Source organism: Lampetra planeri, chromosome 4 (genome assembly GCF_965212315.1).
Source record: "Lampetra planeri chromosome 4, kcLamPlan1.2.h2, whole genome shotgun sequence".
Lineage (NCBI taxonomy): Eukaryota > Metazoa > Chordata > Hyperoartia > Petromyzontiformes > Petromyzontidae > Lampetra > Lampetra planeri.
In genome coordinates this window covers 14,357,096-14,382,724 of record NC_136110.1, presented here as the reverse complement: position 1 = coordinate 14,382,724, position 25,629 = coordinate 14,357,096, and the positions used below count along the sequence as shown (strand labels likewise).

Genomic DNA, 25,629 nt, shown 5'->3' with positions numbered 1-25,629 from the left:
CTCCCCCCCACACCACCATCACACTCCCCCCACACACCATCACACTCCCCCCACACCCACCACTCCCCCCACACCATCACACTTTCCCCCACACCACCACACTCCCCCCACACCACCACACTCCCCCACACCATCACACTCCACCCCCACACCATCACACTTCCCCCACACCACCATCACACTCCCCCCCACACCATACACTCCCGCCCCCCATCCTTACACACTTCCCCCCCACACCATCACACTCCCCCCCCACACCATCATAATTCCCCCCCCGCCACCATCACACTCCCCCCCCCACCATCACACTCACCCCCCCCCCACACAATCACACTCCCCCCCTCCCCATCACACTCTCCCCCACACCACCACACTCCCCCCCCCCCACCACGATCACACTTCCCCCCACACCATCACACTCCCCCTCACACCATCACACTCCCCCCCCCACACCATCACACTTCCCCCCACACCATCACACTCCCCCCACCATCACACTCACCCCCCCCCACACCATCACACTCCCCCCCACACCATCACACTCCCCCCCCCACACATCACCCCCCCCCTCCCCATCACACTCCCCCCCACACCATCACACTCCCCTCCACACCATCACACTCCCCCCCACACCATCACACTCCCCCCCACACCATCACACTCCCACCCCCCTCCCATCACACTCCCCCACACCACCATCATACTCCCCCCACACAACCCATCATACTCCCCCCCACACCACCATCACACTCCCCCCCCCACACCATCACACTCCCCCACACCACCATCACACTCCCCCCCACACCATTACACTCCCCCCCACACCATCACACTCCCCCCCCCCCCACACCATCAGGACTCCCCCTCACACCAGCACACTCCCCCCCACACCATCACACTCCCCCCCACCATCACACTCCCCCACACCACCATCACACTCCCCCCCACACCATCACAATCCCCCCCATACCACCATCACATTCCCCCCACACCATCACACTCCCCCACACACCATCACACTCCCCCACACCACCATCACACTCCCCCCACACCATCACACTCCCCCCACACCATCACACTCCCCCCCACACCACCATCACACTCCCCCCCCCCCACACGATCACACATCCCCCCACACCAATCACACTCCCCCCACACCATCACACTCCCCCCCCACACCCATCACCACTTCCCCCCACACCATCACACTCCCCCCCCCACCATCACACTCACCCCCCCCCCCCCACACCATCACACTCCCCCCCTCCCCCATCACACTCTCCCCCACACCACCACACTCCCCCCCCCACACGATCACACTTCCCCCCACACCATCACACTCCCCCCCACACCATCACACTCCCCCCCCACACCATCACACTTCCCCCCCACACCATCACACTCCCCCCCCCACCATCACACTCACCCCCCCCACACCATCACACTCCCCCCCACACCATCACACTCCCCCCCCCCACACATCACCCCCCCCCCCCCTCCCCATCACACTCCCCCCCACACCATCACACTCCCCTCCACACCATCACACTCCCCCCCACACCATCACACCCCCCCCACACCATCACACTCCCACCCCCCTCCCCATCACACTCCCCCCACACCATCACACTCCCCCACATCACCATCATACTCCCCCCACACAACCATCATACTCCCCCCCACACCACCATCACACTCCCCCCCACACCATCACACTCCCCCACCACCACCATCACACTCCCCCCACACCATTACACTCCCCCCCCACACCATCACACTCCCCCCCCCCCACACCATCAGACTCCCCCTCACACCAGCACACTCCCCCCCACACCATCACACTCCCCCCCCCACCATCACACTCCCCCCACACCACCATCACACTCCCCCCCCACACCATCACACTCCCCCCCCATACCACCATCACACTCCCCCACACCATCACACTCCCCCACACACCATCACACTCCCCCCACACCACCATGACACTCCCCCCAAACCATCACACTCCCCCCCACACCATCACCACTCCCCCCCCACACACCATCACACTCCCTCCCACACCACCACACTCCCCCCACACCAACATCACACTCCCCCCCACACCACCACACTCCCCCCACACCACCCATCACACTCCCCCCACACCACCACACTCCCCCCACACACCATCACACTCCCCCCCACACACCATCACTCCCCCCCACACCATCACACTCCCCCACACCATCACACTCCTCCCACACCATCACACTCCCCCCCACACCACCATCACACTCCCCCCACACCACCACACTCCCCCCACACCACCATCACACTCGCCCCACACCATCACACTCCCCCCACACCACACACACACCATCACACTTTCCCCCACACCACCACACTCCCCCCACAACCACCACACTCCCCCACACCATCACACTCCACCCCCACACCATCACACTTCCCCCCACACCACCATCACACTCCCCCCCCACACCATCACACTCCCCCCCCCCACCATCACACTCCCCCCCCACACCATCACACTCCCCCCCCACACCATCACACTTCCCCCCCCGCCACCATCACACTCCCCCCCCCACACCACCCACACTCCCCCCCCACACCATCACACTTCCCTCCACACCATCACACTCCCCCCCACCACCACACTCCCCTTCCCCACCATCACACTCCCCCCCCACACCATCACACTCCCCCCCACCACCATCACACTCCCACCCCCCCTCCCCATCACACTCCCCCCACACCATCATACTCCCCCACACCACCATCATACTCCCCCCCACACAACCATCATACTCCCCCCCCACACCACCATCACACTCCCCCCCACACCATCACACTCACCCACACCACCATCACACTCCCCCCCCACACCATTTCACTCCCCCCACACCATCACACTCCCCCCCCCACACCATCAGACTCCCCCTCACACCATCACACTCCCCCCACACCATCACACTCCCCCCCCACCATCACACTCCCCCCACACCACCATCACACTCCCCCCCCACACCATCACACTCCCCCCCACACCACCATCCACTCCCCCCCCACACCATCACACTCCCCCCACACCATCACACTCCCCGCCCACCATCACACTCCCCCACACCCACACCATCACACTCCCCCCCACACCACCATCACATTCCCCCCCACGCCATCACACTCCCACCATCACACTCCCCCCACACCACCACACTCCCCCCCTCACCATCACACTCCCCCCACCCCATCATACTCCCCACACCACCATCATACTCCCCCACACAACCATCATACTCCCCCCCACACCACCATCACACTCCCCCCCACACCCATCACACTCCCCCAACATCCACCATCACACTCCCCCCCACACCATTTCACTCCCCCCACACCATCACACTCCCCCCCCCCACACCATCAGACTCCCCCCTCACACCATCACACTTCCCCCCACACCATCACACTCCCCCCCCCCACCATCACACTCCCCCACACACCACCATCACACTCCCCCCCACACCATCACACTTCCCCCCACACCACCATCACACTCCCCCCCCACACCATCACACTCCCCCCACACCATCACACTCCCCGCCCACCATCACACTCCCCCACACCCACACCATCACACTCCCCCCCACACCATCACATTCCCCCCCACGCCATCACACTCCCCCCCACACCATCACACTCCCCCCCACACCACCACACTCCCCCCACACCATCACACTCCCCCCCACACCATCACACTCCCCCCCACACACCCACACTCCCCCCCACACCATCACACTCCCCCCACACCATCACACTCCCCCCCACACCACCACACTCCCCCCCACACCACCATCACACTCCCCCCACACACCATCACACTCCCCCCACACACCATAACTCCTCCCACACCATCAACACTCCCCCCACAGCATCACACTCCCCCCACACCACCATCACACTCCCCCACACACCATCACACTCCCCCCACACCACCATCACACTCCCCCCACACCATCACACTCCCCCCACACCATCACACTCCCCCCTACACCACCATCACACTCCCCCCCCACACCATCACACTCCCCCCACACCACCATCACACTCCCCCCACACACATCACCCTCCCCCCACACCACCATCACAATCCCCCCACACCATCACACTCCCCCACACCACCATCACACTCGCCCCACACAACCATCACACTCCCCCCCACACCACCATCACACTCCCCCCACACACCATCACTCTCCCCCTCACCATCACACTCCTCCCCACACCATCACACTCCCCCCACACGACCACACTCCCCCCACACCACCATCACACTCCCCCCACACACCATCACACTCCCCCCACACACCATCACTCCCTCCACACCATCAACACTCCCCCACACCATCCCACACCCCCCCACACCACCATCACACTCCCCCCACACCACCCTCACACTCCCCCACACACCATCACACTCCCCCCACACCACCATCACACTCCCCCCCACACCACCATCACACTCCCCCCACACCACTCCACACCTCCCCCCCACACCACCATCACACTCCCCTCACACCATCACACTCCCCCCCCACACCACCATCACACTCCCCCCCACACCACCACACCACCATCACACTCCCCCCCACACCACCACCCCCACCACCTCACCCCCACACCACCATCACACTCCCCCACACCACAATCACTCCCCCCCCACACCACCAACTCCCCCCACACCACCAACTCCCCCACACACACACCACCCCCACACCCCCACACACTCCCCCCACACCACCACACTCCCCCACACCCATCACACTCCCCCCCCACACCAACACACTCCCCCCCCACACCACCCACACTCCCCCCACACCACCATCACCTCCCCCCACACCAACCACACTCCCCCCCACCACCATCCACACTCCCCCCCACACACCACACTCCCCTCCCACACCCATCACACTCCCCCACACACCATCACTCCCCCCACACCATCACACTCCCCCCACACCATCACACTCCCCCCACACCACCATCACACTCCCCCCACACCACCACACTCCCCCCCACACCACCATCACACTCTCTCCACACCATCACACTCCCCCCACACCACCACACTCCCCCACAACATCACACTCCCCCACACCACCACTCCCCCCACACCACCACACTCCCCCACACCATCACACTCCCTCCCCACACCATCACACTCCCCCACACCACCATCACACTCCCCCCCACACCATCACACTCCCCCCCCACACCATCACACTCCCCCCCCACACCATCACACTCCCCCCCCCACACCATCACCCCCCCCCCTCCCCATCACACTCCCCCCCCACACCATCACACTCCCTCCACACCATCACACTCCCCCCACACCATCACACTCCCCCCCACACCATCACACTCCCACCCCCCTCCCCATCACATTCCCCCCACACCATCACACTCCCCCACACCCACCATCATACTCCCTCCACACAACCATCATACTCCCCCCCACAGCACCACACTCCTCCACACCACCATCACACTCCCCCCCACACCATTACACTCCCCCCACACCATCACACTCCCCCCCCCACACCATCAGACTCCCCTCACACCATCACACTCCCCCCCCCACACCATCACACTCCCCCCCCCCCACCATCACACTCCCCCCACACCACCATCACACTCCCCCCCACACCATCACACTCCCCCACACCATCACACTCCCCCCCCCACCATAACACTCCCCCCACCATCACACTCCCCCCACACATCACATTCCCCCCCACACCATCACACTCCCCCCCACACCATCACCCCCCCCCCTCCCCATCACACTCCCCCCCACACCATCACACTCCCCCTCCACACCATCACACTCCCCCCACACCATCACACTCCCCCCCACACCATCACACTCCCACCCCCCCTCCCCATCACATTCCCCCCACACCATCACACTCCCCCACACCACCATCATACTCCCTCCACACAACCATCATACTCCCCCCCACAGCACCACACTCTCCACACCACCATCACACTCCCCCCCCACACCATTACACTCCCCCCCACACCATCACACTCCCCCCCCCCCACACCATCAGACTCCCCCCTCACACCATCACACTCCCCCCCACACCCATCACACTCCCCCCCCCCACCATCACACTCCCCCCACACCACCATCACACTCCCCCCCACACCATCACACTCCCCCACACCATCACACTCCCCCCCCACCATAACACTCCCCCCACACCATCACACTCCCCCCCACACCATCACATTCCCCCCCACACCATCACACTCCCCCCCACACCATCACACTCCCCCCCACACACCACACTCCCCCCACACCATCACACTCCCCCCCACACCATCACACTCCCCCCCCACATCATCACACTCCCCCCACACCATCACACTCCCCCCACACCATCACACTCCCCCCACACCACCACACTCCCCCCCACACCACCATCACACTCCCCCCACACACCATCACACTCCCCCCACACACCATCACTCCCCCCCACACCATCACACTCCCCCCACACCATCACACTCCCCCCACACCACCATCACACTCCCCCACACACCATCACACTCCCCCCACACCACCATCACACTCCCCCCACACCATCACACTCCCCCCACACCATCACACTCCCCCCCACACCACCATCACACTCCCCCCACACTACCATCACACTCCCCCCCACACCACCACACTCCCCCCACACCACCATCACACTCGCCCCCACACCACCACACTCCCCCCCACACACCATCACACTCTCCCCCACACCCCATCACTCCCCCCCACACCATCACACTCCCCCCACACCATCACACTCCCCCCACACCACCATCACACTCCCCCCACACCACCACACTCCCCCCACACCACCATCACACTCCCCCCACACCATCACATTCCCCCCACACCACCACACTCCCCCCACACCATCACACTCCCCCCCACACCACCACACTCCCCCCACACCACCACACTCCCCCACACCATCACACTCCCCCCCCCACACCATCACACTCCCCCCACACCACCATCACACTCCCCCCCCACACCATCACACTCCCCCCACACCACCATCACACTCCCCCCCCCACACCACCATCACACTCCCCCCACACCACCATCAAACTCTCCCACACCACCATCACACTCCCCCCACACCACCATCACACTCCCCCCACACCACCATCACACTCCCCCACACACCATCACACTCCCCCACACCACCATCACACTCCTCCACACCACCATCACACTCCCCCCACACCATCACACTCCCCCCACACCACCATCACACTCCCCCCACACCACCATCACACTCCCCCCACACCACCATCACACTCCCCCCACACCACCATCACACTCCCCCCACACCATCACACTCCCCCCACACCACCATCACACTTCCCCCACACCACCATCACACTCCCCCCACACCACCATCACACTCCCCCCACACCATCACACTCCCCCCACACCACCATCACACTTCCCCCACACCACCATCACACTCCGCCCACACCACCATCACACTCCCCCCACACCACCATCACACTCCCCCCACACCACCATCACACTCCCCGCACACCACCATCACACTTCCCCCACACCACCATCACACTCCGCCCACACCACCATCACACTCCCCCCACACCACCATCACACTCCCCCCACCCCACCATCACACTCCCCCCACACCATCACACTCCCCCCACACCACCATCACACTCCGCCCACACCACAATCACACTCCCCCCACACCACCATCACACTCCCCCACCCCACCATCACACTCCCCCCACACCATCACACTCCCCCCACACCATCACACTCCCCCCACACCACCATCACACTCCCCCCACACCACCATCACACTCCCCCCACACCACCATCACACTCCCCCCACACCATCACACTCCCCCCACACCACCATCACACTTCCCCCACACCACCATCACACTCCCCCCGCACGGCAGGCCCACGTGTGGCAATGTCGGAGAGCCTCACGCTCTGCCTGCAGTCCGCGTGAACTGGGATCAGTTCTCCATAACGATCCACAGTAGTTGTAACGAGAATGTCCCGTGTTTACTCCTCGTCTAGGTAGACTCAGCCAAACGAGTGGCTGGTGCATTGAATTGCATCGAGTGCGGGACAGAAAGATGGCCGTGGTCTGTGAGGCTGCTCCCTCTCACATCGCCCTTCCCGTGCGTACCAGCAGCGCGTGGCGCCTGTGGTGCAGACGGTGTGTGTGAGTGTGTGTGACAGGGTGTGTGTGAGTGTGTGGTGCAGACGGGGTGTGAGTGTGTATGATGGAGACGTGGTGTGAGTGTGTGTGACAGGGTGTGTGTGAGTGTGATAGGGTGTGTGTGAGTGTGTGGTGCAGACGGGGTGTGAGTTTGTGTGACAGGGTGCGTGTGAGTGTGTGTGACAGGTTGTGTGTGAGTGTTTGTGACAGGGGGGGTGTGAGTGTGTGATGCAGACAGTGTGTGTGTAACAGGGGGTGTACGGGTGTCAGGGTGTGTGACAGAGTGTGTGTCAGGGTGTGTTTGTGTGTCAGAGTGTGTACGTGTGTCTGGGTATATGACAGAGTGTGTGACAGAGTGTGTGTGTTAGAGTGTGTGTGTCAGGGTGTGTACGTGTGTTAGAGTGTGTACGTGTGACTGGGTATATGTCAGAGTATGTGTGACAGGGTGTGTTTGTGTGTCAGTGTGTGTACATGTGTCAGGGTGTGTTTGTGTGTCAAGGTGTGTACGTGTGTCAGGGTGTGTGTGTCAGGGTGTGCACGTGTGTCAGAGTGTGTACGTGTCTGGGTATATGTCACAGTGTGTGTGACAGGGTTTGCATGTGGGGAGCGGTGGCGTCGTGGTTCACGCTCTGCGCTACGAACTGGGCCACCCGAATTCAATTCCCGCTCACGACCATAAACAGTGGGGAACATTTTAACCGGTAATGGTCCTCTCTTAGGTCCACGCAGCCTTAAATGTGTACATGGTATTATGTGTAATCATCGCTATTAGGGAGACAAAGGCGCTCGGGGGTGGTGCAGGCCACCCAGCCCCTCATATCCCGTGCCGGGATATGAGGGGCTGGGTGGTTGTATGTGAGTGTGTCTTTGTACGAGGGCTTGAATGTGTTTCAGTGTTTGTATTTGCTTGCGTAAGAGGATGTACGTTCGTGCTTGTGTCTATAAGAGGGTTTGCGTGTGAGAAGTTTCGTTTGTAAGAGCTGAGTACCAGCGGTGTCAAGATCGGCCTCTGTGGACGAGGCTCGTGAAGGACGCTGCTGCTGGGCATTTGGGGGCAGTCGCCATCCAGCAACAACAGTGGAGGGCAGAGAGTTGCCACAGTGGTGAACACAGCAAGTGGCACAGTCGGGGGCACAGGTGGTGCGTCTGTTCGTCACTTCAGTTAACCTATAACATCTGGGTCTGTCGCGTGACCTCCTGCCAGTGGACCTTTGACATTTGAAGTGGGCTCAAGGTGCACCGATTCTGGCAGAAGCGCCGTGGAAACGTCTCAGCTACTTGATATCGAACGGCGTTTTGCTATGTGTCTGTGATATGTGTCTGTAAGATGGTAAGTCTGTGTGCTCGTGTGTGGAAGAGGGTGTGCTCATGTAAGTGGATATGTGTGTGTGTGCTTTGTGATATGGTGTGCGCGTGTAGTTATGTTTCAGAGGGTATTTGTGGGTGCTCAGGTGTGCAAGAGTAAAACAGAAGTTCAGGCCCCATGTCCTTGACACCATGACGTACCGCGGAGCTGATCTGCCACTGACCATGGGGTTATCACCTGTAAGATGTGCCTGCCGTTTTTCCATGGTGGTGGTGGACGTACACCTCGGTTCCAATAGCCTGGTCACGGTTAGCTATTGAACGTTTCTGGTGAGAATTTGGTAATATAATTAATTATTTTATAAATATTGCCATCGCCCCCCCACATCATTTTGATCCAAAGGGAAATGGGTGAATTTAGGATAGTGGCCCAAGCAGCTGATATAACTGCATTTGGTATCAAATGCATATCTCCCCAGAAACCTTAGCTGATGGAGGTGTTCTGCTTAAATAAAACTATCCCACATCAGAAAAGCAGCATGCATTTGCTCGAAAGTTCAGAGGGCCTATTACCATCCCGAATGGAATTAGCAGTTATCTTATCTCTGACCCCCAGGAACAGGTTTGCAGATTTATTGAGCATTTTTGTGTGGCTGTGGGGATGTGGAAACATCTCCACCCAGATACATCATGAAGAAAGTGGTGCTGATATTGCTTGGGCTGCAGTCTCGAATATTGGAGGATGTAGCCAACCCCTGTGAGTGGCTAGCTGATGTGCCATTTGCTGAAGAGGTGCGATCAAGATCCTAAGACCAGGTAAAGTGGCGGGCAGAGATGACCTAAGCAAACTGCTGAGAAAATGTGGTGATTGAGCCATCATTTAAACTGTCTGTTCCACACGAGGGGTTCCACATGATTGGAAGGATGCTCTGATGGGTCCCCCTTTTGAAGAGAGGGGGCTACATAGATGAGAACAACTACCAGATCATCCTCAGTTTCTGAGAAAGATTCTATAAGGATTACTCAACATTGCAGTCTTGGCATGCTGAGAAGTCTGAGCCCCAGTGTGGTTTTAGGTCAGGGCAGTCCTCTGCATACACTGTAATCTCTGTCGGTCTGCTAAAGTAGAGGTGTAGGGAATTTCAAAAGGACCTAGATCTCTGCTTTACTGACCTAGTGAATGCCTATATGACACTATCAAGAGGGTGTGGCTTTGGTTTGAAATGTATGCCTTCGGCATCTCCCCGAACCTTGGTTCGTAATCATTAATGACCATGATGATGGGATGCTTGTGTAAAGCTGCATGGCCAACAGTCACAACGATTTGCTGTTTATCTTTGGGCATTCTCATTTTTCATGTAGTTAGAGAGACTTTCCATGGCTGTACCAGATGAATTTGCATCTGGTACACATACAATCGGATGTTCATTGATGCAATTAAGAGATGACTCCTTGCTGATCAACCATGTTAATTTAGGCTGATACATAACAGTATACCATCAGCCCCACCAAAACAAAACATCCTGGGAAGTTTGTGTCAGAGAACGGTCGACCTCAACTTTTCATGAGCATAAGGCAGTTGTTGAGTGGAGGAGATCTCAAACTTTGGCAGTGTACTCATGGCGAGTTCTATCTTGGCAGCAGAAGTATCATTTCGAATCGGACGAGTGATATATTTCCATCGGCTGCGTTACACTCTATGGAAGCTATCATCCCTATCCATACGAAGCACCGGGTCTTCGCCGCCAAAGTTATGCTCTCTGTGTATGCTCTTGAAACATGGCCCCTTTGCATGCACATTTGCGCCGAATCGAAACATTCAGGTTTGGCTTAACCAGACTGAATTATGTGAGCAGCTCACAGAATATAGTAGTAGGTTTTTACCCTTGTGCAGCTAGTGCAGCTCACAGAACCTTGAGAGATCTGGACACAGTTCCTCTGGCAGCCGAGGCTGCGTTGGCTGGGTCATGTAGCCCGCATGCCCAGCCACTGCATGCCGAGCAGCTTCTGTTTGGCCGGATCGAGGGGGCTACACAGACGTGGCACGGGCTCGAGAAGAAAAGGGCTGACGTGGGTGCGTGAGGATGTCGAGCTGATTAGACTTGCTGATGACTGGTACCAGCATTGTCAAGATTGGCCTCTGTGGAAGAGGCTCGTGAAGGACGCTTCTGGTCAGTTGGAGGCAGTCGCCCTCCAATCATAACGGAGGGCAGAGGAGCGACGCTCACAACAACGAGCGGAACGCCTGGCGGATAAAACGGAGCGAGGTGTCAGTAGTGAGCACAGGTGGTGCATCTGCAGGTCATCTGAGTCAATCCATTGCACCAGGGTCTGTCCCGTGACCCCGTGCCAGGAGCGAGCCTTACACATTTTACTTGACCTCGAAGTGCACCCAGCCTGGCACAAGCGCCGTGGTGACGTGATCGCCATCTAGTGGCGAATGACGGCCGTTTTGTAGAGTACGAGTTGTTTTATTGTTTGTGTGTTTAGTCCGTGCAAGTGTGTTGGAGTGTGCAGTATGTGTATGATTGTAGTGGGGCTGTCGTGTTCGTGTATTGAGTTGTGCGTATTCGTGTGTCAGTGTGTGTCTCAATGTGAGTGAGTGTGTCACTGTGTGTGTCAGTGCGAGTGTGTCAGTGTGAGTGTCAATGTGAGTGTGTCAGTGTCGACACTTCACGTGGCCTCAAGGTGCACATGGCCTGGCACAAGCGTCGTGGTGACGTCACCGCCACTTAGTGGCGAATGGCGGTTGTTGTTGTGTCAGTGTGAGTGTCAATGTGAGTGTATGAGTGTGTCAGTGTGAGTGTGTCACTGTGTGTGTCAATGTGAGTGTATCAGTGTTAAAGTGTCACTGTGTGTGTCAGTGTGAGCGTGTCAATGCGAGTGTGTCAGTGTGTGTGTCAGTGTGTCAGTGTGAGTGTGTCACTGTGTGTGTCAATGTGAGTGTGTCAGTGTGAGTGTGTCACTGTGTGTGTCAATGTGAGTGTGTCAGTGTGAGTGTGTCACTGTGTGTGTCAATGCGAGTGTGGGGAGCGGTAGTGTAGCGGTTAGCACGCTGCACTATGAACCCGGCGACCCGGCTTCGATTCCCGCTCACGGCAAAATACCAGTGACGATTATCTGAACCGGTCCTGGGCCTCCCCTAGGTCGACTCAGCCTTAAATGAGTACCTGGTGCGGTGTGTAAACATCGCCACTGGGGAGACAAAGGCGGTCGGGCGTGGTGCTGGCCACCCACCCCCTCGTGTACCGTTCCGGCCTTCATAGGTGCTCGCTAACAGCACTTGCCCCTACAGTCTGTTAAGGCTATACGGGGGATATTTGTCTTTTTTGTCAATGAGAGTGTGTCAGTGTGAGTATGTCACTGTGTGTGTGTCAGTGTGAGTGTGTCACTGTGTGTGTGTCAATGCGAGTGTGTCAGTGTGAGAGTGTAAACATCACCAATATTAACAAAGGCGGACTGGCCTGGTGCTCGTCTCCCACGGCACTTGCCCGAAAAGTCTGCGATGGCTTTACATCGAATCTGTGTCTGTGTCACTGAGTGTCACAGTGTGTCAGTGTGTCACAGTGTGTCTGTGTGAGTGTGTCTGTGTGAGTGTCACAGTGTGCCAGTCTCACGGTGTGTCTGTGTGAGTGAGTATCACAGTGTATGTGTCAGTTTCACGGTGTGTCTGTGTGTCTGAGTGTCACAGTGTGTGTGGCAGTGTTACAGTGTGTCTGTGTGAGTGTCACAGTGTGTCTGTGTGTGAGTGAGTGTCACAGTGTGTCTGTGTCAGTGTTAAAGTGTTTCTGTGTGAGTGTCACAGTGTGTCTGTGTGTGAGTGAGTGTCACAGTGTGTTTGTGTGTCACAGTGTGTCTGTGTGTGAGTGAGTGTCACAGTGTGTCTGTGTGTGAGTGAGTGTCACAGTGTGTCTGTGTGAGTGTCACAGTGTGTCTGTGTGTGAGTGAGTGTCACAGTGTGTCTGTGTGTCACAGTGTGTCTGTGTGTGAGTGAGTGTCACAGTGTGTCTGTGTGTGAGTGAGTGTCACAGTGTGTCTGTGTGAGTGTCACAGTGTGTCTGTGAGTGAGTGAGTGTCACAGTGTGTCTGTGTCAGTGTCACAGTGTGTCTGTGTGTGTCTGTGTGAGTGTCACAGTGTGCCAGTCTCACGGTGTGTCTGTGTGAGTGAGTGTCACAGTGTGTCAGTGTCACAGTGTGTCTGTGTGAGTGTCACAGTGTGTCTGTGTGTGAGTGAGTGTCATAATGTGTCTGTGTCAGTGTCACAGTGTGTCTGTGTCAGTGTCACAGTGTGTCTGTGTGTGAGTGTCACAGTGTGTCTGTGTGTGAGTGAGTGTCACAGTGTGTCTGTGTCAGTGTGTCTGTGTGAGTGTCACAGTGTGTCTGTGTGAGTGTCACAGTGTGTCTGTGTGTGAGTGAGTGTCACAGTGTGTCTGTGTCAGTGTGTCTGTGTGAGTGTCACAGTGTGTCTGTGTGTGTGAGTGTCACAGTGTGTCTGTGTCAGTGTTACAGTGTGTCTGTGTGAGTGTCACAGTGTGTCTGTGTGTGAGTGAGTGTCACAGTGTGTCTGTGTGTCACAGTGTGTCTGTGTGTGAGTGAGTGTCACAGTGTGTCTGTGTGTGAGTGAGTGTCACAGTGTGTCTGTGTCAGTGTGTCTGTGTGAGTGTCACAGTGTGTCTGTGTGTGAGTGTCACAGTGTGTCTGTGTGTGAGTGTCACAGTGTGTCTGTGTCAGTGTGTCTGTGTGAGTGTCACAGTGTGTATGTGTGTGAGTGAGTGTCACAGTGTGCCTGTGTCAGTGTTACAGTGTGTCTGTGTGAGTGTCACAGTGTGTCTGTGTGTGAGTGTCACAGTGTGTCTGTGTGTCACAGAGTGTCTGTGTGTGAGTGAGTGTCACAGTGTGTCTGTGTGTGAGTGAGTGTCACAGTGTGTCTGTGTGAGTGTCACAGTGTGTCTGTGAGTGAGTGTCACAGTGTGTCTGTGTCAGTGTCACAGTGTGTCTGTGTGTGAGTGTCACAGTGTGTCTGTGTGTCACAGTGTGTCTGTGTGTGAGTGAGTGTCACAGTGTGTCTGTGTGTGAGTGAGTGTCACAGTGTGTCTGTGTGAGTGTCACAGTGTGTCTGTGAGTGAGTTTCACAGTGTGTCTGTGTCAGTGTCACAGTGTGTCTGTGTGAGTGTCACAGTGTGCCAGTCTCACGGTGTGTCTGAGTGAGTGTCACAGTGTGTGTCAGTGTCACAGTGTGTCTGTGTGAGTGTCACAGTGTGTCTGTGTGTGAGTGAGTGTCATAGTGTGTCTGTGTCAGTGTCACAGTGTGTCTGTGTCAGTGTCACAGTGTGTCTGTGTGAGTGTCACAGTGTGTCTGTGTGTGAGTGTCACAGTGTGTCTGTGTGTGAGTGAGTGTCACAGTGTGTATGTGTCAGTGTGTCTGTGTGAGTGTCACAGTGTGTCTGTGTGTGAGTGTCACAGTGTGTCTGTGTGTGAGTGAGTGTCACAGTGTCTGTGTCAGTGTGTCTGTGTGAGTGTCACAGTGTGTCTGTGTGTGAGTGTCACAGTGTGTCTGTGTGTGAGTGAGTGTCACAGTGTGTCTGTGTCAGTGCGCGCTGGTGTTGGGGGGGGGGGGTCGCTCTGCGCCAGTGTCACAGTGTGAGAGTGTCACACGCTGTGAGTGTCACGGTGTGTGAGTGTCAGTGAGTGTCACAGTGTGTGTCTGTGTCACAGTGTGTCTGTGTGAGTGTCACGGTGTGTGTGAGTGTCTATGTGAGCGTGTCACATTGTGTGTTTGTGTCTGTGTGAGTGTGCGCTGGTGTTGGTGTTGGGGGGTTCGCTCTGCGCCAGTGTCACAGTGTGAGAGTGTCACACGCTGTGAGTGTCACGGTGTGTGAGTGTCAGTGAGTGTCACAGTGTGTCTGTGTGTCACAGTGAGTATCACAGTGTCACTGTGAGTGTCACAGTGTGTGTGTGTCACAGTGTGTGTCTGTGTGAGTGTCACGGTGTGTGTGAGTGTCTATGTGAGCGTGTCACAGTGTGTGTTTGTGTCTGTGTGAGTGTGCGCTGGTGTTGGTGTTGGGGGGTTCGCTCTGCGCCAGTGTCACAGTGTGAGAGTGTCACACGCTGTGAGTGTCACGGTGTGTGAGTGTGTCTGTGTGTCACAGTGTGTGTGTGTGAGTATCACAGTGTGTGTCTGTGTGTGTGTGAGTGTGCGCTGGTGTTGGTGTTGGGGGGTTCGCTCTGCGCCAGTGTCACAGTGTGTCACGGTGTGTGTGTCACAGTGTGAGAGTGTCACACACTGTGAGTGTCACGGTGTGTGTGTCACAGTGAGTGTCACAGTGTGTGTCTGTGTGTGAGTGTGCGCTGGTGTTGGGGGCTTCGCTCTGCGCCAGGGTCGCCGCCGTCCATTGGCCACCGTGCAGCTGCAGCCCCGTTTGGCAAATGGAGTCTGAACCTGGCCTGGGACTCCACTAGGTCCACTCGGCCTCAAACGCGTACCCGCGACGGTGTGTAAAAGATTCGGCCCTGGGGAGACAAAGGCGGCCACAAGATTGTGTTGGCCTCAGAACCTCCTTCGTGTGCCGATTCTGCCTTAGACGAGCTCGCAAACAGCCCAACACGGACAGTCGCAGCAGCAAATGGAGGGAGCCCTCTCTGTGTTGCCGCGTGTGTGTCAATGTGTGTCAGTGTGTGTGTGTCAGTGTGTGTGTGTCAGTGTGTGTGTCAGTGTGTTAGTGTGTGTGTCAGTGTGTGTGTTAGTCAGTGTGTTAATGTGTGTGTCAGTGTGTTAGTGTGCGTTAGTGTGTATGTCAGTGTTCCGGCCTTCATAGGTCCTCGCTAACAGCACTTGCCCCTACAGTCTGTTAAGGCTACACGGGGGATCTTTGTCAGTGTGTTAGTGCGTGTGTCAGTGTGTGTGTCAGTGTGAGTTAGTGTGTATGTATTAGTGTGTATATGTTAGTGTGAGTTAGTGTGTATGTATTAGTGTGTATGTGTTAGTGTGTGTGTCAGTGTAGGTTAGTGTGTATGTGTTAGTGTGTATGTGTCAGTGTATTCGTGTGTATCAGTTCGATTCCCGCTCACGGCCAACAGCAGTGATGAAAATCTGAATCGCGTCCCGTGCCTCCGTTCGGGCAACTGAGCCCCAAATGATTACCTCGTGCGATGTGTAAACAACACCACCGGGGAGACAAAGGCGGCCGGGCGTGGTACGACCACCCACCGCCTCGTGTGATATGCCGCCCTTAAGAGGTGCTCGCTAATAGCACTTGTCCCTGCAGCGGATCTTAGTCTTTGTGCATGGCCAGAGAGATGTTGGAGTCAGCAGAGCTGCTTCAGGAGAGGCAGAACGCGAAGGGACATGGCGAATTCTCATCACCACCACCATCACCACCACCCCTTCTTCTTCTTCCCCTGTCGCACCCATTGCACTGTGCCCGTCCGTGAGCACCTGCAGTGCAGATCTGCACTGCGGTAAGAAGAGGTGAACATGCACAACAAGCCGGTGGTGCTTTGTTAAAAGGGGCATGCGAGAAAGTATGACGACGCGTATGGTGATGACTGCCAGTTGTTAACAAGGTTTGCATTCATGGCTACTGTGGAGGTTTTCGCGGTTGTGCTGTTCGCCATCATGTCCGTGTGGCTCAAAACACAGTCCTGCCGAACAACACGCAGTGTGTACAGGCCAGGACAGTGCGAACAATGGGAGATGCAGTGGAACAATGGGAGATGCAGTGGAACAATGGGAGATGCAGTGGGACAGTGGGAGATGCTGTGGAACAACGGGAGATGCTGTGGAACAATGGGAGATGCAGTGGAACAATGGGAGATGCAGTCTAACAATGGGAGATATTGTGGGACAATGGGAGATGATGTGGGACAGTGGGAGATGCTGTGGGACAATGGGAGATGCTGTGGAACAATGGGAGATGCAGTGGAACAATGGGAGATGTTGTGGGACAATGGGATACGCTGTGGAATAATGGGAGATGCAGTGGAACAATGGGAGACGCTGTGGAACAATGGGAGATGCTGTGGAAGTGCGAGACGCTGCGAGCGTTCCTTGGCCAACAACAGGCATCTGCAATGCTTCCATGGTCGCTCTCTGCTTAAATGAGCACTCGGCAGAGCATATCCATGTTGGCAGCCCTGATCAAGGGGTTCAATCCACGTTACTATGGCAGGAGAGTCTCTCTTTAGACTGCCCACTGTTGACATCCTGCAAAGTGTTAATCAATTATGAGTTGCGCGATATGACACGGCGAGACCTGCCCCCACGTAGGGATTTACAGCGCAACAAGTCGGGGCTGAATCTCTCCTGTCCGCGTGTTCCTCAATGCGTGTGGCTGCGGCATTGGGAACACTGCCGAGTATTTTAGGAAGTGGTGCCCACTGCTCACGCCCAGCACCAGCGCAATCTCTTCCACAACCAAACCCCATCTCCCGCAAATGAAGCCTCGTTTTTTTCCAGTTGTGGTTTAATTGTTTGTGGGCCAAGTGGTGGGTGTGTGAACGAAGTACTGCTAGTTTTGGTGTTTCTCATCCATCCAAGGGTGTTCACATGTTGAGAATTGTGCACCATCAGGGGTCCCCAAGTCGACTGTGCGTCTACTCAATTCTGAGCTTTATTCATGTGTGACGACAATGTGATATGTTCACAAGACTCAATATAACAGCTTATGAAAGATGAAATCCACACAAAACCCTATATACACGATAGTTATGATGATCAGGACCAACAAATATGTTGAGACCCTGGGCGTATGTATTGGTGGTTTATTCTTTTTGACCAGTTTTTGATTGAAATGTGCTGGTGTCTTCGCTAAGTGGGGCACATCTCTTGGATGATGTGTTTGGGTCAGTTTACAACAATATCAATACGCACTTTTACTTTTTTCATAAAACTGTTTCTAGATTTAATGATAGGTATTTACAACTCTCAATTGTTGCAGTCTTCAAATTCTGTTAAACACAAGGAACTGTGTTGCTATATAGTAATAGATTTTACCCTTTCAACTGGTACAAAAACTGACACCTTTATACAAGGCATCATGTTTGCAATAACCACAACACAAGCAGTCAAAATACAAACAAAAATAAACTCTGATGATGATAATGATATGCACTGTCCTTGAAGTACGCCTTTTGGCGTCATCTGGTCCAACACCAATGGAGACTAGGCTCTAAGAAAAGCTGTCTCGGGTGTGGACCAATCAACTTTAAGGACAGTGCATATCATTATCATCATCAGAGTTGTTTCTTTTTGTTTGCATTTTGACTGCTTGTGTTGTGGTTATTGAAAACATGATGCCTTGTATAAAGGTGTCAGTTTTTGTACCAGTTGAAAGGGTAAAAACCTATTACTATATTTTGCCACTGGTAAAGGAGGTCTCATAGTGTGTTGCTATAATCAACCAGGTGGGGTGTTGACTGTTTTGTTGGCCGATGCTCTGTGTTGTATTGCATTATATTCCCAAGTTTACTATGTTTGTTTTCTCATTCATTTGTACCTGATGATGGTTGCTTGTGTTGCAATTTAAACGTCGTATTCTATTATTTAATTTATTTCTACGTGACTTTACCGAAAGAACCAAAGAGTAATTCCTGCAGTCACGAAAGCTTCGAATCTAGTTTGTGTTGCTTCTGTTTTGCAACACAGTTGCATGGAGCTGAGATATTGAACCTGATCATGGCGCGTGTCTGTACAAGAACGACGAGGCTGGGTGCCTGCTCTGGGCCTTTGGGGAAAAAATTACCGAGACATTTCAAGAATATCATTCAGATGGAAAACAACCAAGATGAGTTAACACGTAATGTTTCCGCAGCCAATATAATTCACAGTAGACTTTTGGGTGAGGTCCCGTAATGATCTGTGCAAATGTATTTCGTTAAACCCCTCACCAACTGACATAAATTAAATTGTGACATTTAAAGGCGATGTGCGTTACTTATCTTTACTTTAGTATCACAGTGTTGTTATTAAACGGAGAGCTGTTATTCGTTTACAATTTCAGGCTTCTTGAATTTACCCTTGCCATGACAAGTGACCTCATCCACCTAATCAGGGTACGTGTGTCACAAGCAACAAGAATGCATTTGAAAGCTCCTTGAATAGCCCAGCAATGCAGCAGCTTTGCTTCCAGTGTTGCTCAGTTGACCACGGTTGCAATTCCCACGTTTAATTGGACAAGTCTAGAATTAAGTCATGTTTATTTGAATGTTGCTCGGGAACTTGCAAGCCAACCTCAGCTCAATGAACCATCCCCAGCGATTAGATTCATTTCTTATGAATAATAGTATTTTTTCTCGTCTCATTTGTGGGTTTTCTCGCTTTGTCTAAACTTACGGAAGAACATGTGCATAGAATGTAAAACGTTTGCATGTAAGCTATGATGACGGGCTGGTCTAGGGCTATGCCTCCTGGGAATTGGCATATGTTCGGGTTGGCAGAAATTGATTTGTCCCGATATCTAGTGGCATTGTGTTGAACTTGAATACAATCCTAGTTTGCCTTTATCCACATTAAAGGCAAACTGCGTTCTGGGGCCCAACCCATCCTGATTGGGGCCCTGTCCCCTTTCGACTCTGCGCCTTTCCCTTTCAGCCCCTCCCCTTCTGTAGGCCCCTCCCCTTTCTGTTGAGGCCCCTCCCCTTTCTGTTGAGGCCACGGCTCACCCCCAGGCACGTGGTGAGTTTGTTTGAGTCGTGGCTTCACGGTCATGCAGTTTTGATTGAGCAAGGCTGAGAAATGTCTTCAGTGGAAAAGGTGACAGTGCTCACGTCGCCGACGGTGTACATGTTGTGGCGGGTGCTCTTGAGGAACACGTCCTTTGTAATATCTGCTTGTGCACCACCTCTCACAGCGAAGTGCACAAAACTTCGCATGCAGTCTGAATGGTCAGTTGATCGATTCTCGCGCGCGATTCCTCCAGAGAAGCGCGGTAATCGATTCCCCTGGTCCCGCGCTTTTGCGGGCTCTCTCCCATTGGCCGCGAGTTCCCCGCAGCCCCCGACCTCTGACCTCTGACCGAGCGATCGGGAGGAGCTTCGCTGGGAGCGCGGGAAACGCAGATCTCGGGTCCGTGGCCGCGACCTCCCGCGACCCCGACCCTGACCCCCTCCGTCCCCGCACCCCCTGCGCGGGGTCCCGGGCCGCCCCGGGACGCGAGCGAGCGGCGTGGCGCTCGCGAGCGGTGAGGAGGGCAGGCGTGACGTCACGGCGAGGGGGCGGGGCGGGGCACGCCGCGCGGGGGAGCCTGGGCCGCGCTCCCGCGCCTCCTCCTCCTCGCTCCGAGGCGAGCGGCGGTGGCGGCAGCGGCCGAAGGAGCTGGCGGCAGCAGCGGCGCCATCAGCGGCATCAGCAGCACTCCCGCGTCCCTCTATGCTCGGTACCGCGCCTCACTGCACATTGCAGCGATGGTGGCGAGGGGAGGGGCCCCGCGTCCGTTAGTGGGAGCGGGGAGCGAGAGCCCCGCCCCTCGGCCCCGCCCCTCGTCCCCAGCCCCCGCCGCCATGTTGCGAGGCGCCTCTGGGGGAGGGGGCGGGGCTTTCTTCGGGGCGGGGCTAGATGGGGGCGGGGCTAGATGGGGGCGGAGTTGAGGGGCGGGGGGACTTAATGAGTGTGAGGAGCGGGGCTGTGCCCCCCCACCCCAAGTGGGTCCCGGCCCCGCTGGGTGATGGTGAGTGCTGGGGTGGTGGTGTTTGACGGCGCTACCGTTGAGTGACAATGGTGAGCGGTGATGGTGAGTGAGGGCGGTGAGCGGTGACTGTCGTGGTGGTGGTGGTGGTGAGTGGCAGTCGTGAGGGTGAGTGAGGCGATGGCCGCCCTTGCCCCGCGCGGCTTCAACCCCGAGCCCGGGGCCCGGCCATTGTGCTCCGCGCCGCCAGTGACGAACAAAGGCTGCGCGGGCCCGCGTCTCACCCCGCGTCTCCCTTCGCCGTCTCTCCCCCCTCCTCGTGTCGGCCCCACAGATGTGAGCGCCGAGCAGCAGCAGCAGGAGCCGGAGGCCGCCGCCACTGCATGGAGGGCTCCTCGCTGAACCGCGCGCTGCCGCCGCTGCTCGTTCGCTCCCTGCTCCCCGCGGCTCCTGCGCTCTGCGGGGGGGACCAGGGCTGGGGGGGCCCCGCGCCCAGGAACGGGCACAGCGACTACGCGGGCCCCGCTCACGACTCGGCGTTCCTCCCGCCCGGATTCTGCACCGGCCTGGACGAGGCGCGGGAGCTACAGCAGCATCGGCAGCAGCACGCGGAGGATGGGGATGTGCGGGAGGAGGAGGAGGATGGCGAAGCCTGCCCGCCCGTGCCCCAGAAGTCCACGTCCCCTGAGATCCGCCTCCGCATCACCAAGACCTACCTGAACGGCAAAGCGCAGTTTGAAGCGGCGCTGTGCAACGCGGGGCAGCAGGGGGCCGAGGGGGACGAGGAGGAGGACGCGGCGGGAGATCTGCTGCCCGAGCTGGATCCGCGTCAGGCGCAACGCGCCCTGCGGGAGCTCAGCCTCCTGCATCGGGCAGAGGAGACTGCGTCCGAGCCGGCCGAGCGCAGCCTCCTTGCCCGCGTGGCCGAGCGCCACGAGCCCCGTGAACCCCCTCGCGCCTTCGCGGCGCCGGGGTCCCTGGGCCCCGAGGGCCGCGCGTCCGCCGCCCTCACCAGCCTGGCGGAGCGCGTGTGGGGCCACTGCGGCTCCGCGGAGCCCGACGCGGCGCGGTGTGGCCTCTTTAGCCTCGACCCGTGGGCGGTCGAGCCGAGGCATGGGCCCTCGGGCCAATCTGGGAATCCACTCCAGCACAGAGGCCTGGTCCAGCCCACGCCCCACGGCCAGCCTGGACACTTACTCCAACCCGGCCCCTCACTCCACCACACGCCCTTCTTCCAGCATGCACCCTTCAGTCAACCCAGATCCTCACTCCAGTCCTTGTTCACGCTCCAGGCTGGATCCACACTTCCGCCCGGGCCTTCACTCCAGTCTGCTTCCACATCTCCACCGATGCCCTTCTTCCAAACCGAATCCATGCTCCCACTCCCTCGCATTGGCCATCCCGAGCCTACGCTCCACCCGGGGCCTGTCCACCACGCAGGGCCTGTCCACCACGCAGGGTCCATTCACCACCCAGGGCCCTCTCTCCACACCGGGCCCTCGCATCAGCCTGAGCCCACGATCCAATCCGGGTCTTCGTTACGAGCCGTTCCCACATCCCATCTTGTGCCCTCACTCCATTCTGGACCCACAAGACAGTGCGTTTCTACGCTTCAACCCATGCCCGTGATTAATTCTGACACCTCGAATCATCCCGGAGCCTCACTGCAGTCTGAACCGGGGATCCAATCGGAACCCTCGCCTGAGCCTGCGTCTTCGCTGCATTCGCCTCCTACGTTGCAGTCCGGGCCCTCAACCACTCCTGGGCCCTCTTTGCAGGTCGAGTCCTCGCCCCAGCCAGAGTCCTCGCTGCGGCCCAGGTCCAGAGCACGTCCCGGGCCCAAGCGCAAGGTGAGCACAGCGAACAGCAGCTGTGGAGCCCGAATTACTGGGTTAACATCTGGAGTTTAAGTTGATGAAGCGCTGTTTACTTTGAGCAGGTGTACCATAACATGTGACAAAAACGACATTCTGTTTTATTCACATATGCACTCTAGACCAGGACAAACATTTACTTCCTAAATTCTGAAATAAATAAATCAATGTGCAAATGGAGCAGTTTAACTTTTGTTTGAAAACTCCAGTGTTGTCTGCTTCAGGGCACAAGGGTACACGTGGAGGTGGGTGGCACTGACATCAGAAGTGTACAGTGTAGCAAGCAAACATTAAAAAGGGGGCGCGAGGCAATGGGGTGAGGGGCAGACGATTAGGGGTTGGAGCTGATCAACCATCTTCCTACCGCTCAATCTAGTCGACTGCATCCTCACACTTGCCATACCTCATACCCAAACGATAACGGCAATTCTTCCAGACACCCATTTAACGTTTTGTTTATCCTTCACCGTTGGTGTGTGTAGTCCTGGTCTGTGAGAGCGCGAGCCGGTCAGGTTTGAGTGCAATGGTTGCTGTGTGGCTGGTGAGGGTGCTGTGCCCACGTGATGAGTACCACCGCACGGACAGGGAACGCGTCTCACGAGGCGAGGACACCGCACCCGCCGTGCTCGCTGTCGCCTGCCGGGACCATGTTTGTCTTAAAGCAGGCTGCGTGTGTGGCTCTATGGCTCTCGGGCCTCCCCCGTGCGTGCACGAGGCTGGTGATGCTGTTGTGGCCAATTCAACTATATGAGTCTTCCTCTGGCCTGGGCCCACTCGGCACAGTGCTGTGTGTGCGCCGTGATGGATATGGGGATTAGTGCTCTGGGATAGAGTGGGCCGAGGGCATAAGCAGCAGCTGCACTGTTGGCAGCGTTGGGGGGCGGTGCTGTGTCCGTGGAAGCCCCGCCTGCACGCGTGCGCTGCTCAACTCCAGGCTTCTTCCGGTACCCTGTGTGCAGCGCTGCGCCTTGCAGTTGTGATTTAAGTGTGCGCCAATTAGGGACTTGAGCATGACTCTGTGAGCCTCAGGCTTTGTTGCTGACCCCGAAGAGTCCAATAGTTACAGTGCGTTTCTCATCTCGTGCATGCTGGCTTTGTCAGGACAACTTTCATTATCCTTGCCGTTGCTCGGGGCAGCATAAACAGGACACCTTTAATGTTGTCTCCACCAAGGTTGATCTCTTCCCATGAGAGATACATTCAACCTTTCACTGACACCGCTGAGTGTTTCTTATCAGCCTTCTGTAATGATTTAAAAGCGTAGCGCTATTTGTAGTTGGGTATCTGTGTGGAAATGTAACTGCTATTTGGCACTGTATAATAATGTTTAAAGTGCTCAGCCCAAGTATATAATTAAGATTGACTGAAGTGCTATTGGTCTGGACATTAACCATTTTCCGCTAAAATATCTACTTGGCAGAAAATACGAAAAAGAAAATTACAGGACATGAAGTTCCTCCCATTGTCACCTGGAGAGATGGCAATGACTGAGCTCTACAGGTTTAGAAATCAAAATACACCGAGTAGCAGGGTTGCCATACCTCACTGGAAGTGCCCTAAATGACTGCATTGTGTGCATTTAAAATATTACGAACCATGTCGAAAATTGAGGAGATGCACTCCCTTGACTGGGCTATTAATGCACCCATCCAGTCAACTAAGCAAGCCTAATTTGATACCCTTGTGGCTTTGTCTGTTGGTTCTGTTATACATTTCTATCCATATCCTACATCCAGCCAACGCTTAACATCTTCCATGGCACCCTTAGCCTCATACTTCTGGAGGTCCTTGGATGAGTAACTCAGTCTCTTGAAAGCTTGTCTATATCGCACTGTGTTCTGGCCATCTTACTGCACGACCCTCATGGACCTGTGGAATCTAGTTTCAATGTTCTCCTTTCTGCTGCACCACTTTGCAAACTTGGTGACAAGGCTCACAGGATTGGTCGTCTTAAATCTTGTGGGATGCTTTATGTGTTGCCCAGCGCCACCGCCACCCTCATGATTTTGAACCAATACATGAATACATGTACGTGACGTTTACCTGTAGCGAGTCAATGGTGTTGCCGTGATGCTTGCACCTCCAACGTGAGTGTCAAGGGCGCATGCTGCATGCCCGCTGTCCGAAGCCTCACTCTGTTGCAGGCCTGCATGCTGCTGTTGCACTCCTCCCAGGGCTTCGACTGGGTTACAGAATCCCTTGTCCCCTGACTGCTACGCACCTGTGTGGAGGTCACAGACCTTGACCTGTATGGGTTCTGGGTTGACCAATTGTTCACCCTGATCTCCTGTTTGTGCTCTCTCCCTTGCCCCATCTCCTCTCCCTACTGGGCCCCCCCTCCTGTCCTTCTCGCCTGTTCACTCCTTGCATCCCCCATGAGCCCCATGTGCTGCCAGTCTGGATGTTGGAGTCCCCTTCCCCGACTGCGCCGTGACAGATGTGGTTATGTTTCACCTTGGTTATTCATTAAATGAGGCATCTGGGTAACCATGTGACTATGCTACCTCTTCCAGTAGAGACGTCTCTATTTTTGTG

At 56.2% G+C, this 25,629-nt stretch overlaps 2 protein-coding genes across 5 annotated transcripts in view; one reads left to right on the top strand and one right to left on the bottom strand.

Annotated features, from left to right (window-relative positions):
• LOC144717494 (INO80 complex subunit B-like) overlaps positions 1-21,097 on the bottom strand; it is a 28,648-nt gene extending 7,551 nt beyond the window's left edge. Inside the window, exons 1-2 of the mRNA XM_078592864.1 lie at positions 20,986-21,097; positions 20,605-20,718 (exon numbers count right to left, since the gene is read on the bottom strand). Coding sequence (XP_078448990.1) covers positions 20,605-20,718; positions 20,986-21,097 — 226 coding nt within the window. The remainder of the gene's footprint in view (positions 1-20,604; positions 20,719-20,985) is intronic.
• The window catches only part of LOC144717728 (uncharacterized), a 36,303-nt gene continuing 31,493 nt past the window's right edge, over positions 20,820-25,629 (top strand). The window contains exons 1-2 of one of the 4 annotated variants that reach the window (XM_078593324.1): positions 20,820-20,971; positions 21,555-23,070. In XM_078593324.1, coding sequence (XP_078449450.1) covers positions 21,604-23,070 — 1,467 coding nt within the window. In that variant the 5' untranslated portion in view covers positions 20,820-20,971; positions 21,555-21,603. Of the gene's footprint in view, positions 20,972-21,177; positions 21,326-21,554; positions 23,071-25,629 lie in introns of those variants that run through there. The other 3 variants (XM_078593323.1, XM_078593320.1, XM_078593322.1) reach the window with 3 other exon arrangements.